Genomic DNA, 14,909 nt, shown 5'->3' on the forward strand with positions numbered 1-14,909 from the left:
GTGGCCGGCATGACTAAACACCAAGGTGCACGGAACGCTGTTACCTTCCCACCGAAGTGGTACCTATTTATCTACTTGCAATTTCTTGCTTTCGAACTGCTAGGTTGGCAGGAGCTGGAACTAGAGATGGGAGCTCACTCCGTCATGCGGCACCCGGGTCTTGAACTGCTGAACTACCGACCTTCCACAGCCTGCAGTTCAGCGTCTTTACCACTTGAGCCACCGCAGCTCCTATTTGGTTAAGCTACAGCCTAGTTTATTTTTGAGAGCTTCTCTAAAGGAAAAATCCCCATAAACTTTGGTGGAGATCTATGCAGTTACGCTCCTCTCACAAAGCTCTATCTTCTTTGTTAATTCCCCCCAAAATAAAAGGAGACAGCCCCTTTGGGTAACAGTGCCTCATGGGAAGGTGGGCTCCGCAGAAATTCTGACTAGTCAGAGAGATTCAGTGGTTTGCATATCTCATTGTCTCTCTTGATGACTCGCAAAAACAAAACTAATGAATGACATGAAGGCAATATATGCATTTTTCCCAGAATTTGCATAATTTATAGGAGACACGGGAGCCAGATTTTTCTTGGCACCGAACATTTCAATGCAGAGTTTTAATATTTTTCCCCCCCTAAGTGCACTGAGCGTTTTCTCTTCTGCAGCATAACATAAGAGGACTGAAGAGCCTCATTCACTGAACTGACCAAGGGGACATAAAACAAGACTATGGTGAGCAAGACTCGGTGGAAACAACATTCAAAGTGATGTCTGGTTTTCCAGCGTCTTCAGTGTTGGAGAGTGCTTTGACAAGAGGCTGGAAGCCCATCTTGCCATCATTCAGAACAGGGTTTAAGGTGGCACCTGGAGATCTCCCACTACTACAGTTAATCTCCAGATGACCAGCTTCGGTTCCCCTGGAGAATATGGCTGATTTGGAGGGTGGACTCTATGGGACTATACTCTGCTGAGGTCCCTCCTAGGGATGCCAGCCTCCAGGTGGAACATGGGGATCCCCCAGGTAAACAGCTCATCTCCAGACTACAGAGATCAGTTCCCCTGGAGAAAATGGATGCTTTGGAGGGGGGACTCTATGGCGTTGTTGCCCACTGAGGTCCCTGTCCTCCCCAGGCTCCATCCCCAAAACTCCAGGAGCGTCCCAATATGGATCTACCAATCCAACCCCCAAGCCCCATCAGTGACCAGGGGGGACTGGGCAACCCTAGTCACTCCCCTCCCCACACCCCACATTTCCTAGGCTCAGCCCCCAAACTCTCCAGGTATTTCCCAACTCAGAGCTGGCAACCCTTATACAGAATGAGGTCATAGACTGAGGAACAAACTATGCAGTACACTGTACATGCAACGCTTATTTTTAAAATGGCACCCGGGAGTCTAGCTGTCCTCGCTGTAACATCTGGTAGGGTTGCCAGGTGCCTACCTACTGCCTGCGGAGGGCTCCGTCCTGCTGCCCAGGAACTTCTGGTGCACACGCGAAGTGCCCTCGCCTCAATGACATCACCCAGGAGTGATGCCATTGCGCCAGGCACGTCATGCCAGGGATGCTCTAACAGTGGGCCAAAAACTCTATGGACACCATAGAGCTTTTAGCCAAATGCTAGATCGCCCCCGTGCAATGTGCCTGGTGCAATGCTGGGCACATTGGGCGCAGTGGGGCTCTTCGGGGGTGGGGCTCCCCCTGCCGGCCAGCTGGCCAGAGACAGATTGGGGCCCCTGAAATCATGGGAACCCCTGGCCCTCTCAGGGGGATGGCAACCTATTTTCTGGCATAAGTCACCTCTCTCCTGAGATTGCGCATTGGCCTGCCCAGCTGGCACTGAGTTCCTTAAGATAAAGAAAGATGGTGGGAAGGGAAGAGGGGAGACCGGGATCGTGGGAAATTTTTACAAATGGGAAGAACTGAAAGAGAAGGGTCTTCAGGGCTTAGGTAAGCTGAGAGACCAAGTGAGAGAAGCACAAAGACTGACAAGAGATACCGGTGGTGATGCAGTTGAAGCCCTCCGGGCGCAGTTCGGCAAGATTGGTGCGGTTCAATGGGCGCCCGACACTCTATTGGCTCCACCACGGCATTCGTGTAGCTCACCCACTCCACCAGCCATTTCAGTTTACAGTCACAGTGGAAGGCGTTTCCCCGCAAATCCCTGCCGTGTAAGAAAGCAGCTTGTCACAGTACGAGATCAGCCCAAGGTGAATCCTGTTGCAAATCTGGGCCCACGGAGGGGTGGTCCTAGTCAACAGACAGCAGGGGCACATGCACCCAGCTTGGTGCCTGGGGGACCCTGACCACCCAACAGTCTCACCACCTAATAGGGTTGCCAGACCACCCCCACCCCCCGTACAGGCAGGGGTTCCCTGGTTTCAGGTGCTCCCCCCCACCCCCAAATCACCCCCTCTTACTGGCAGGAACCTGGAATTATCATGATGGGAGGGGGGCGTTCCAGGATGTCCCTGATGCGATGACATCACCAAGAAGTGATGTCATCATGTTGGGGATGTTGTGCGGTGACACTCTGTTTTTTGGGCAAGACTCTGTGGTAAAACCGGCTTCAAACCGTAGAGACTTGCCCTCAAACCAGAGTGCTGCCACGTGATGCCCAGCACGATGATGTCACTTCTGGGTGACATCATTAAATTGGGGATGTTGCACAGCAATGTTGCGGTTTAGGGATGGGGTTTCCTCCGACGGCCAGCTGGCTGGCGGCAAGCGGAAGCCCCAAAAACCAAGGAATCCCCACCAGGACCCGGGGACTGGCAATCCTATCTGGCAACCCTACCCCCGCCCCCCTCCAGTGTCAGGGGGGGGAACCTGGCAACCCTACTGCAGGCTGATTTCATCATTACATTTGTATTCCCCTCTGCACCCTGATATCATCGTTACATTTGTATTCTCTGCTCCCTGATTTCATCATTACATTTGTATTCCCCTCTGCTCCCTGATTTCATCATTACATTTGTATTCCCCTCTGCTCCCTGATTTCATCATTACATTTGTATTCCCCTCTGCTCCCTGATTTCATCATTACATTTGTATTCCCCTCTGCTCCCTGATTTCATCATCACATCTGTATTCCCCTCTACTGGCGGATTTCATTATTAGGGGCGTAGGGCCATGAAACTTATTAGTTTGGTTCCTTCTTTGTTCAGCTCTTGCCTTCTTTTGTAATTGGACATGAGCTACCTAATATCACAACAGACCATTGGTCCATCTAGGGCCTTTAGCAGAGGAAGATCTTTCCCACCCTCTTTTAACAGAGATCTCCCTGACCTCCTGGATAGCCCAGGCAAAACCAATCCCGTCTGATCTTGAAAGCTAAACAGGGTCGGCCCTGGCTAGTATTTGGATGGGAGACCAACAAGGAACACCAGGGTCGGATCCAGAGGCAAGCAACGCCAAACAACCGCTGAATGTCTCTTGCCTTAAAAACTCCAGCAGAGGACACCACAAGTCAACTGTGGCTGTGGTCACACACACTAAATAATCCACTTTCAACGCCCTTCCCAACTGGATTTTGCCAGTTCTAAAATCCAGTTGGAAAGTGCACTGAAAGTGGATTGAAAGCAGATTATTCGGGGTGTTTGACAGCAAAACAAAGAAACAGCGATCAAGTAGAGGTGCCTGTTAGTGATACTGGGGCCTTAGGAAGACAAGATTTGTGCTCCGTCATAGCTCTGCCTAAGCTGACACTATTTTGAATTAACTGTGACCCCTTGAGCTGATATATCCACAATCACTAAATGTACATTGATGCTCATGCTGAATGGAGTGAATTTAGTTCTCCCCATATTATCGAATAACCGCTTATTTCCCCCTTCTGCAATAAACTATTTGTTGTTTGACTGTAACTCTGAAGAGCAGCTGAGTGAACGCCGAGTGGCTACATCCCCCTTTACCCACGTCCATGAGCCCCCAGCCCCATTCCCTCCCTTTCTCTCAAACTCACACTGTGGTCAAAGCATTCAGGCCTCGGAAGAGATGCCTCGGTAAGGTCTGCAGGTTATTATTAGCCAAGCTCCTGCAAGAAAGAAGAGGAACAAGCTTATGAGGGAAGCAGTGGACGCAGTGGGATTCACTGGCCTGAGAGCAGTCAGAGGTTTCAGTGGCTTGGGAGGGGGCACCGTAAAGTGGGCTGCCTATCTCCAGGTGGAGACTGGAGATCTCCTAGAATTACTAAGGATCTGTAGAGTACAGAGATCAATCCCCCAGGATAAAATAGCTGCTTTGGAGGGTGGACACTATGCAGTACACCCCGCAGAAATCCTTCCCCTCCACAGGATTTACCCCCCAAAATCTCCAGGAATTTCCCAACCCAGAGTTGGCAACCCTAATTGTGAATGTTAGGATGATGATGATGAGGAGATTGGATTTATACCCCGCCCTTCACTTGGAGTCTCAGAGCGGCTTACAAACTCCTTTCCCTTCCCCTCCCCACAACATACACCCTGTGAGGGGGGGGGGGCTGAGAGAGCTCTGACACAAACTGCTCTTTTTCAAGGACAGCTGTGCCAGAGCTTGTGACTGACCCAAGGTCACATCAGCGGGTGCAAGTGGAGGAGTGGGGAATCAAACCCGGTTCTCCCAGGTTAGAGTCTGCACACTTAACCACTACACCAGGTGTGGATAAGTGTATATGTTTGACTAAAGCCTCGTTTTCACTGAGGGGACGTATCAGTGGCTTCAAACAGCCAGTGGGGTCTCGAGAGAATAGAATGCTCTTTTGTGTACTAGGGATGCCACCTTCCAGGCAGGGCCTGGAGATCTCGTGGAATGACAGCTGATCTTCAGACCGCAGAGGTCAGCTTCCCTGGAGAAAATGACGACTTTGGAGTATGGAGTCTATGGCCATATACCCTGATGGGGTCCTTCCCCTCCAAACCCCACCCTCCCCAGACTCCGCCCCCTCAAATCTCCAGGAAATTCCCCATCTGGAGCCGGCAACCCTCCATGTATCCCCCCCCAATTCCCTCTACGTAGAAAACCAGAGAGAAGGGTTTCAATTTAATCTTCTCTCTGATATGTTATTTTTCTTTGTCAGGGAATCTTATTTCAAAAAGCGGTTTCAGTAGCGGGACCTACTGGATTTGTACCCCACCCTTCACTACCAGAAGGAGTCTTGTAGTGACTTACAATCGCCTTCCCTTCCTCTCCCCACAACAGATACCTTGTGAGGTGGGTGGGGCTGAGAAAGCTCTGAGAGAGCTGTGACTGACCCAAGGCCACTCAGCTGGCTGCATGTGGAGGAGTGGGGACTCAAACCCAGTTCTTCAGATGAGAGTCCGCCACTCTTAACCACTACACCAAACTGGCATGGTGGCATGGAGAACCAGGAGAATAAGGTAGTGTTGGGTTGCCGGATGCAGTGTTTGGAGGAACTGGGATTGCCGGCGGTGTGTGTTAGGCGTAGGGTGTATGCTGGGGATGGGGAAGGTATCCCCAAGCCACTCACAGATGGAGAAGACTCTTTAGGCCTTGGAGCGCATTCTTGGAGATCATGTCCAGTCTATTGTGCTCGATGAACCTGTCAGGAGAGAGAAGATCTCTTAAGCCACAACCAGGTTAATGATGAGCAGAGGAGAGGCCATGAAAGGGGAAACGCTATTGTCAGTTCAAGAAGTTTAATGATGGGACTCCTCTCTTGGCTTGCGGGAGATCATCATAAAAGCCTGAAAAGTTTCACCTATAAGGCCAAGAGGATCTACGGCCCTGGTCACACGGAGCATTAGCCACGCTAGAGGGACGGAAGATAGGCGGATTTTCCGGGCGCGATCTCACCGCCACATCTGGGAAGCGTCGAGCTCCCGTGGCTCACCCGAGGCTTCCCGCGGAAGACGCGCGGTAAAAAACTAGTACCTCGGAGGTACTAGTTTCCGGAAACCGTGGGGCAAGGGCGGGTGTCTGATCGTGTTTCCAGTGGCATCCGGCGCCCGCCCATGCCCCATTGCGAAAAGGTTCCCCCCCCCCGAAGTCTGCAGGGATGCGCACAGGCATCCAACGGGGCATGCGCATACTTCAGGTTAAAAAAACCCAAACAACCCCGTTTGCCGTGCCACGTCGCTTCTTTGGCGCGTCGTGTGATCGGCACCTCCCCCCTAACCACGGGACCTTGACGGGACCGCGAGGGAACGCCTGATCGCGCAGTCATGCGTTATTTCGCTGCGGGGCAAACAGCCACGCCTCCCCCCCGCGATATCCGGCCTGTGTGACCGGGGCCTACGTTTTCCTTACAGTGAGGAACTCAGTTACATTTCACATTTGCCAAGAGAGCCAGGAAAGCATGGCTGGTACAGTGCAGGCAAATGGTTTTAACATTCCCTCTCCTGATTGGAGGACAGGACGGTAAGGAACAGAGAATTCCCAGCACCTGCAAGAACATTTTGATTAAAATAAAACCAAAACAATCTAAACTGTGATTAAATTAAACATTCCCTTTCATCACATTCTTTCACAACCATCGGTATTCCTCTCATTAACCCCCTTTTTAAAGCAGTCTACTCTAGCAGCCATAGCTTATGTCCACTTTCCATGGATTCTAGTGAAGAAACATTTCCTTTTGTCCACCTTGAACCTATTGGTCATCAACCTGATCAGGTGCCTCTGCGTTCTAGTACTCTGGGAGAGAGGGAGAAAAAGTTCTGTCCGTTTTCTCCAGCCCATGCATGATCTTATAAACCAGGGGTCATTTCGTAGAAAAAGAGGTGCAGGAGCTCATTCGCATAACTCATTGGCATAACTTATTTGCATATGCCACACCCCATGACATCACCAGAAGTGTGTCAGAAGGCAACACCCACCACTCAGGCTCCACTGGACTGTTCTGGATTGCTAGCTATTGGGGGGGGGGGACGCGCAGATCTGTTCTCGCAGAGGAGGGAGAGCTTGTGCCTGGATAAACCTTGGCCTTAAAGGTGCCACTGGACTGTTTTGGATTGCTAGCTGGGGGGGGGGTCGGCTTGCCGATCTGTGCAGGCAGGGAGGAGGAAGAGAAAGGTGGAGAGAAACCAGAAACAAAGAAAGTAAATAGGGGAGAGAAGGAGGGGGAAGAAGGTAAGAAGAAAGAGAGAGAGAAAGAAAGAAGAAAGAAAGAAAGAAAGAAAGAAAGAAAGAAAGAAAGAAAGAAAGAAAGAAAGAAAGAAAGAAAGAAAGAAAGAAAGAGGCTTCTTGCTCCTCATGGCCTGAGGCTGCTGGGAGCAGGGGGTGGGGCTTGTTGCATGTGCCCGCCCCCTGGGCGCTTTACTGCCAGAGCTCCGCTCCTGTGCGCTCCTGCAGGAAATGACCCCTGTTATAAACCTTTGTCATCATTACCTCCCTTAGCTGACTTTTCTCCTAAATGAAAAGGCCCGACTCTTAAGTGAATGCATAGGAAAGGTGCTCCAACCCTTTCCTCATCTTGGAGCGCTACCAGGTCTACTCAGAATCCTATTCAGGTCTGTTCAGTGAGGCTTCCTCCCAGGAAAGTGTCCTTAGGATGGCCCTGATGGTTATCCTCTTCTGCATAAGTGGACCTGGCCCAGTCTTCAAAATAACTAAGTAGACCAGGCTCACATGGACCTGCCCTGGCTTCTTTTCCTGGTCACCAGTCAATGGTGCTAAGGAATCCTTTTTGTGCAACCCCCAGAGAATGGTCTGAAGGCTGTTCGCATTAACCCTCGCAAACCTCTACTTGGGAGACTGCTTGGTGGGACCATAGAATCACAGAGCTGGAAGGGGCCAGACAGGCCATCTAGTCCAACCCCCTGGTCAATGCAGGATCAGCCTAGAGCATCCCTGACAATTGTTCGTCCAGCCCCTGCTTAAAGACTGCCAGTGAGGGGGAGCTCACCGCCTCCCCAGGCAGCTGATTCCATGGCTGCACAACTCTTACTGTCAAAAAGGTTTTCCTAAACTCCAGCCGGTACCTTCCCGCCCTTAATTTAAACCCATCATTGCGAGTCCTCTCCTCTGCTGCCAACAGGAACAGCTCCCTGCCCCCCTCTAAAGTGACAGCCTTTCAAATACTTCAATAGAGCCATCATGTCCCCCCTCAACCTCCTCTTCTCTAGACTGAACATTCCCCAGATCCCTCAGCCTTTCCTCGTAAGGCTTGGCCTCCAGGCCCCCGATCGTCCTCGTCGCTCTCTTCTTCACCCACTCCATTCTGTCCACATCCTTTTTGAAGTGAATTAAGGAAAAATATGACTGAAAGCCATGTAGACCTTTCTCTAATGAACAGGATAGAAAGGAAGCAACAAAACAAAATAGATTAATAAAATCCTGGAAGAAATATAGTCCCAGTGCTTAGCTGGCAGATCTGACATGTCGGATTGGAACTAGCTGCACTGACTCACTAGGCAGCAGGCCTATATTTAGAAACAGGAATCAATCATCCACAACGGACTGTGGATTGCTCGGCCCTGTGATGGGGATGTTCTCCCAAACTTTCACAATCCCTGAGCCTCTGGGGACCAGGCAGGTGAAAAAGCAAGACAAATCTATGTTAATTAATGTTCATAACTCACCAGAGGACAGAATCTGGATATTAACAGACCACCAGAAGGTCCATGATCATATTACGATATTTTACTCAAAAGCAAGAATGCAAGACTAACAGCACAATCCTGTCAGGGGTTACACCCTTCTGAGCCTATTGAACAAAATTGATTTAGAAGGGAGTAACTCTGCATAGGATTGCGCTGTATATTTTTTTCAGAGTATGCCATCGAAAGGGGGGGAGGGAACATCTTCCATTCGCATACAATCTGCAGTTATCCCCAGTAATTTTTTTAAAAATCTATTTTGCAGTATGTGTGTATGCCTGGAAGTCATGGCTGACTTCTGGCAACCCCTAGAGAGGCTTCAACATTTCAGAGAGGTGGTTTACTATTGCCTGCCTCTGCGTCCAGGCCCTGGTATTCCTTGGAGATCTCCCTTCCAAGTACTTGCCAGGGTCGACCCTGTATAGCTTCCGAGATCTGATGAGATCGGGCTTGCCTGGGCTATCCAGGCAAGGGCCCCAGTAATAATTTTTTTGTGTATAACATTTTTTCGGGGTGGGTGGCTGGCTGTTCATCTTTCATTAAGGGTAGCCTTCCTTTCGAGTAAATACAGTATGTCAATGTATTTATCAATAGCCTGCCTATTCCCACAGTGGGAGGCCAACGCAGTGTAAAACATCAGTATCCCATCCTCTGCTGATTCTCACAACAACCCTGTGAGGCAGTCTAGGCTGAGAGACAATAAGAGAGAGGGGGGGTCACCAAGGTCATTCAATAAGCTTCCATGGCAGAGTGCGGATTCAAACCTGGCTCCCAGGGATCGGAGGCCAGCACACTGTAACCAGTACGCCAAGCTGGCCCAGAGTTCTGGTGGCTTTACTTATCACACCTATACAAGGGGATTCCACCAGGGCAGTTTCTCCTGACTGTGGTCAGGCTGCAAAAGAAGAAGCTCAGCAAGAGTCTTTCGTCTGTGCAACTCTGAGATGTTTCCAGACAGAGAGACAGCGACAGAGGCCTGTGTAAGCCCTTCCTTCCAAAGCTTCAGGGCAAATGTATTCCAGCTGAAAGGATGCTTAATCGGCGATAGCCAAATGTCTAATCGGCAAAAGGGTTTCCCTCAAAAAAGTTGACTTGCCAGCTTTGACATGGATTCAAATGGCCTCTGAACATCATCGTCTCTTTCCACACTAGTCCATAAAATTCATCTCATGATCTTTCAAGGCTTTCTCCTGCACTCCCGCACACATAGTCCCACAGGCGGCATGCTCGGCCCACGCCCCCTCCCCGCCCGCACTGCCCTGACAACTTTGCACACTTACAGATATTCCAGGTGTACAAGTCCATCGAAGGCATTGTCCCCAATCTGGTCCAAGGAGTTGTAAGTGAGCAATCTGGGGGTGGGGGGTGAGGGGGAAAGAGAAAAGCAGGCAAGTCAGACTCAGAGAAGAGCGGAGGGAAGCAGTCAAGTCTGGGGTGGGATTGGGAGAAACAGCCCCCAAGGGGAACATGATTCCCTCACACACCGACACGTGCTTTACAATTCCCCCATGACTACAGCTATTGCCTACAGATAAAGTACTGCTTTAATACAGGAGATCTAGTTGTGGCAAAATGGAACGGGCCCAAATGGCATTGTTAAAATAAAGTAAACAGGATTCTAATTCTAATGTCTGAAAAATTTAGGCAGGTTTTTTTTTTAAGCTCACTGCTTATTGTCTGTATTATGCTGTTTCCATTTGCTTGTCATTTGCTTTACGCTGTGTTTTTATTGTATTGGCTTCTCGTTCTGTAATCCCCCTTGTGTCTCCACGAGAAAGACGGACTACAACTCAAGCAAATAAATGTAGTCACTACCGGTCTTTCCTTTTAAACTACTAGAAGGTTCTCTGCCCTCAGTTATACTACAGAGTTGTTACATTATGTAACAACTCTGCAGTTGAGGTATTCTTGTCATGCTTGTATCTTTTTCAAAACTCAATAAAATGTGTAAATAAATAAATAAATGTATGAATACTTCAAGGTTTGCTATCCGGACTGTGTTGAGGTGTATCTGTAGGCACCTCTCCCATTGGCCTTGAGATTTTGGGATGCCTGCAGACAGGTCTACGATACCAGGAAGAGACGGAACCAGTCAGTCACCCCTCAATTGCAATGGTATGTCCCGGGAATCTACAGCCTAACCATTAGGCAGAGTGCAGCAGGGTTCAAACCAGACTTTCAGGTCCTGTTTTTCCACTCCAGGGATCAGCCTTGGAGTACGCCATGCAGGAAAAGAGTACCTTTGAGCATAGCCTGCTGAGTATGTGTGCATAAACCATTCCAACCAGTACATGCCAAACAAGGGGGTTCCCAGATCCACAATTCATGAAAGGCATTCGCACCAGGACCTCTCTCTGAATACATGAAGCTAAATGAGACCATTGGTTCATCAAAGTCAGTGTGGTTTACCCAGACTGGTTGTGGCTCTCCAGGGTCTCAGGTGGAGGTCTTTCCCATCAACAACTACCTGGTCCTTTTTAACTGGAGATGCCAGGGACTGGATCTGGGACCTTCTGCATGCCAAGCAGCTATGCTACCACTGAGCCATGGCCTCAGGGGGTCTATCAAGGTCAGTCGTGACTTGAGTGGTCCTTCAGAGTCTCAGGTAGCATCTTCCCCATCACCTGCATGTCTTCAGACAGCACACGAAGCTGCCTTTTACTGAATCAGACCCTTGGTCCATCAAAGTCAGTCTTGTTGACGCCGACTGGCATCGGCTCTCCAGGGTCTCAGACTGAGGTCTTTCCCATCACCTACTTTCTGGAGATCCTGGGGATTGAACTGTGGACTTTCTGCATGCCAAGTGGAAGCTCTACCACTGAGCCACGGCACATGCCCAAGAATCCAATTACTTCCGTCATGCCAGTGAATAGGGATGGGGTTATAAGAGCCAGTTTGGTGTAGTGGTTAAGTGCGCGGACTCTAATCTGGGAGAGCCAGGTTTGATTCCCCACTCCTCCACTTGCACCTGCTGATGTGACCTTGGGTCAGTCACAAGCTCTGGCACAGCTGTCCTTGAAAAAGAGCAGTTTGTGTCAGAGTTCTCTTAGCCCCACCCACCTCACAGGGTGTCTGTTGTGGGGAGGGGAAGGGAAAGGAGTTTGTAAGCCGCTCTGAGACTCTGAGAGTTCTGTCAGCCCCACCCACCTCACAGGGTGTCTGTTGTGGGGAGGGGAAGGGAAAGGAGTTTGTAAGCTGCTCTGAGACTCCAAGTGAAGGGCGGGGTATAAATCCAATCTCTTCTCCTTCTAATGACTTGCTCCTCATCTTGGCTATTCCTCTTGGTGGATTAGTCTTACTGATTCACAGATGACAGAATGGGGCTCAGGCTAATTAGTGCCGGTGAAAATGCGCCAGTTTCATTTGCCTATAGAAGGCTGCTCTTTGGCATACAGGCCCCACCAATTCTCCAAGCAAATGAGGCACCAAGAAGCTCCCGACTGCATGTTCCCAAGGAAGAACCTGTAAAGGTTCATCTGCATCGTTGATAAGGGTACTTGGATGCAGAGGGCAGGACAGGTGGGCTGATTCGGCATTGGATTCCCCCTCCATTGTTTTACCAAACCCACATTGGAACAGAAATTCCCCTCTGCATTGCATGCTGCTTTCACTTCCTTTGACCATCGGGTTTTATGGCACCCCTCACACTGCATGCCGCTTTCGCTTCCCTTGATCGTTGGGTTTTATGGTACCTTCTGTATAGATTTGTGGCCATTCAGGGGTGACTTTGCAGTCAGTATGGCATTGCCCCGGGGTCTTCGAATGTGGTTTCAAGCTGCACTTCTTCCTCCCAGTTGAGGAGATGTGGAGCGAATGCTAGATGCCGCATCGCCCATGGTCTATGCATATCAGAATGGTCGCCAGCCTGCCCACATTCCTTTTGCACACACTCACGCTGGTGAAACGCATACCGACGGCTCACTAAAGGGAATTCTCACACTCAGGCTAGACACACGGATAGACAAATGGGTCAGCCAAAAGCCAGTTCCAACACACCACCTCCACAACCTGTGGCAGACCCCTCCAGACGCACGCCCCGGCGCATGCAACCCTGAGGGCACTTACAGCAGCTGAATCGTCGGCACGTGGTGAAAGCTGCCCTCCAAGATCTCGGTGAATCCTGAGCGAATGAGAGACCTGCAGAGAGAGGGGGGAGCCGGGTGTGAACTAGGGTCAGCTTGACAGGCACATCAGCAGCAGCACCCCCCCCCCCCGAAGGGACAGGAGGACCAGAGCCATTAGCACCTGGCTCACTGCTTCCCAGACTGGAGACACTCGAGGACCATCCAGGATGGCAGCTGCGCTTCCCAAATCAGACCACAGATCCAGCCATCCCATTTCGGAGCCATTTTTAGCCCTGTTTTAACCAGTCTACCTCTTCCTTCCTGTAGCATCTCCAGGTAAACCAACAGCAATCCGCCCACAGGTATCTCCAGCCCTACCCGGAGCACAACATGGCTTTCCAAAGCCTCTTTCTAGGCTCTCTTCTAGGGATCTCATCTGCATGCTCTGGAATGGCCTATCAGCCAGAGAGAGGCAAGAAGCATTGACCCAGGGGTCCCTCCAGGGGTACAGCGCATGTTGCCTCATAGCCCTTTGGACAAGAGGCAGGCAACCCCTCTTTTCCCGCCTGCCATTAAGTCACAGCTGACCTACAGTGACTCCGTGGGGCAGGGCCGGCCTCAGCTTATTTTGCACCCTAGGCGAGGATTCCTTCTGGTGCCCCCCCCATGCGCCCACCAATTTCCCCTTCTCCCCCCCCTCCCCGTGCTACTGCTCCTCCTTCTGAGAAGTTAGCTGGCCAAAGAGGCGGTGGTGGTCAAGTTGCTCCCCTGGCCCTGCTGCTGTTGCTCCTGCTGCAGCTGCCAGTCCCTGGCCGCGAGGAGGAGGAGAAACGCTCGCACTCCACTGGGAAGCTGAGGGGACAGGCAGGGAGAAGTTAGCCAGCCAAAGAGGCAGCGGGCAGTAGTGGCAGGGGTCACCCAGCCATGGAAATGCAATGGCGGGGGGGCTTTTGGTTGGCACCCCTAAGGGCCGGTACGCTCTAGGCGAACGCCTAGTTCGCCTAGTGAGCGAGCCGGCCCTGCTGTGGGGTTTTCAAGGCAAGAGACGTTCAGAGGAACTTTGCCATTGCCTACCTCTGTGTCATGACCCTGGTGTTCCTTGGTGGCCTCCCTTCCCAATACTGACCAGGGCCGACCCTGCTTAGCTGCTGAGATCTGATGAGATTGGGCTGGCCTATCCTGTCCAGGTCAGGGTGGCAGCCCCTCTCGGTTCCGTCATACCTGCCTCTCAGCCATTGCCTACAGGGCTGTTGGCAGGGCTGGCCCCAGCTTATTTTGCCCCCTAGGCGAGGATCCCTTCTGCTGCCCCCCCCCCCGTGCGCCCACCATTTCTCAAAAATAAATGCATTTTAGGAAGAATGAAAAACACAAATAATCAAGAAACTCCCAGAGTACGGGGCCGGGTGCAGTTTGGCGCCCCTAAGGGCCAGCCCACTCTAGGCGATCGCCTAGTTCGCCTAGTGAGTGAGCCGGCCCTGGCTGTTGGACAGAGGTGAGGATTACATGGAGAGGGAGGCAGGGAAGGGATTTCTGGGTTCCATTCCAGGGGTGGTGGCGGCTCAGCCTCTGTGTCTACTACTACTTGTGTGTGTGTGGGGGGGAACCACTGAGGACTATCCAGGGATGCCGATCTCTAGGGCCTTACAGAAACCTCTCAGAACTGAGAGTCTCCATCGCTGCAAGACAGAAGGGAGGACGGGATCAGAGCTTCCACTCCCGACACCCCCAATCCAAGGCAACCTCAAGCCCAGCTCCAACCAGAACCACTCTCAACTTACCCCCAGTGCAACCACCCTACCTCTTAACTACTCCCCACCAGCTAGGGTCGCCAGGTCCCTCCTGGCCACTGACGGTGTGTGGGGGGGAAGGATGGGGGGGGCTCCCAGATCCAGGTTAGGAATCACCTGGAGGTTTGGGGATGGAGCCTGGGGAGGCACGGTGGGGTGCAAAGCATCCATTGTCTTCCAGGGGAACTGACCTCTGAGGTCGGGAGAGGAGCTGTCATTCCGGGGGATCCCCAGGTGGTCCCACCCGGAGGCTGGCATCCCTGCGCGCCAACCCCCGACCGTTCACCCCTTATCGCCCACCGCAACCAACCACGCAGGAAGGGGAAAAGAAGGAGGCGGGGGGGGGGGCTCTTACAGGGAGACCAGCTTCGGGGGCAGCTCCTTGGGGATCTCCTCGGCCCCTTCGCAGAGCGCCGCGTCTTTGGTGCACGAGCAGCGGATCGCGCATTTCCTCCGCGAGGGCTTTCGGCCGGCCCCCGGCCCGGCCAGCAGCAGGAGCAGCAGGAGCAGCGGCGCGCCGGCCCCGCCGAGCCCCAGG

At 51.7% G+C, this 14,909-nt stretch overlaps 1 protein-coding gene across 1 annotated transcript in view; it reads right to left on the bottom strand.

The window, feature by feature from the left end:
* LOC107113544 (leucine-rich glioma-inactivated protein 1-like) overlaps positions 1-14,909 on the bottom strand; it is a 31,174-nt gene that overhangs the window by 15,828 nt on the left and 437 nt on the right. The window contains 7 exon segments of the mRNA XM_015414891.1: positions 1,986-2,038; positions 2,040-2,150; positions 3,951-4,022; positions 5,454-5,525; positions 9,801-9,872; positions 12,586-12,657; positions 14,727-14,909. Of these exon segments, the coding sequence (XP_015270377.1) occupies positions 1,986-2,038; positions 2,040-2,150; positions 3,951-4,022; positions 5,454-5,525; positions 9,801-9,872; positions 12,586-12,657; positions 14,727-14,909 (635 nt within the window).

Source organism: Gekko japonicus, unplaced genomic scaffold, assembly GCF_001447785.1.
Source record: "Gekko japonicus isolate JY-2015 unplaced genomic scaffold, Gekko_japonicus_V1.1 scaffold2514, whole genome shotgun sequence".
Lineage (NCBI taxonomy): Eukaryota > Metazoa > Chordata > Lepidosauria > Squamata > Gekkonidae > Gekko > Gekko japonicus.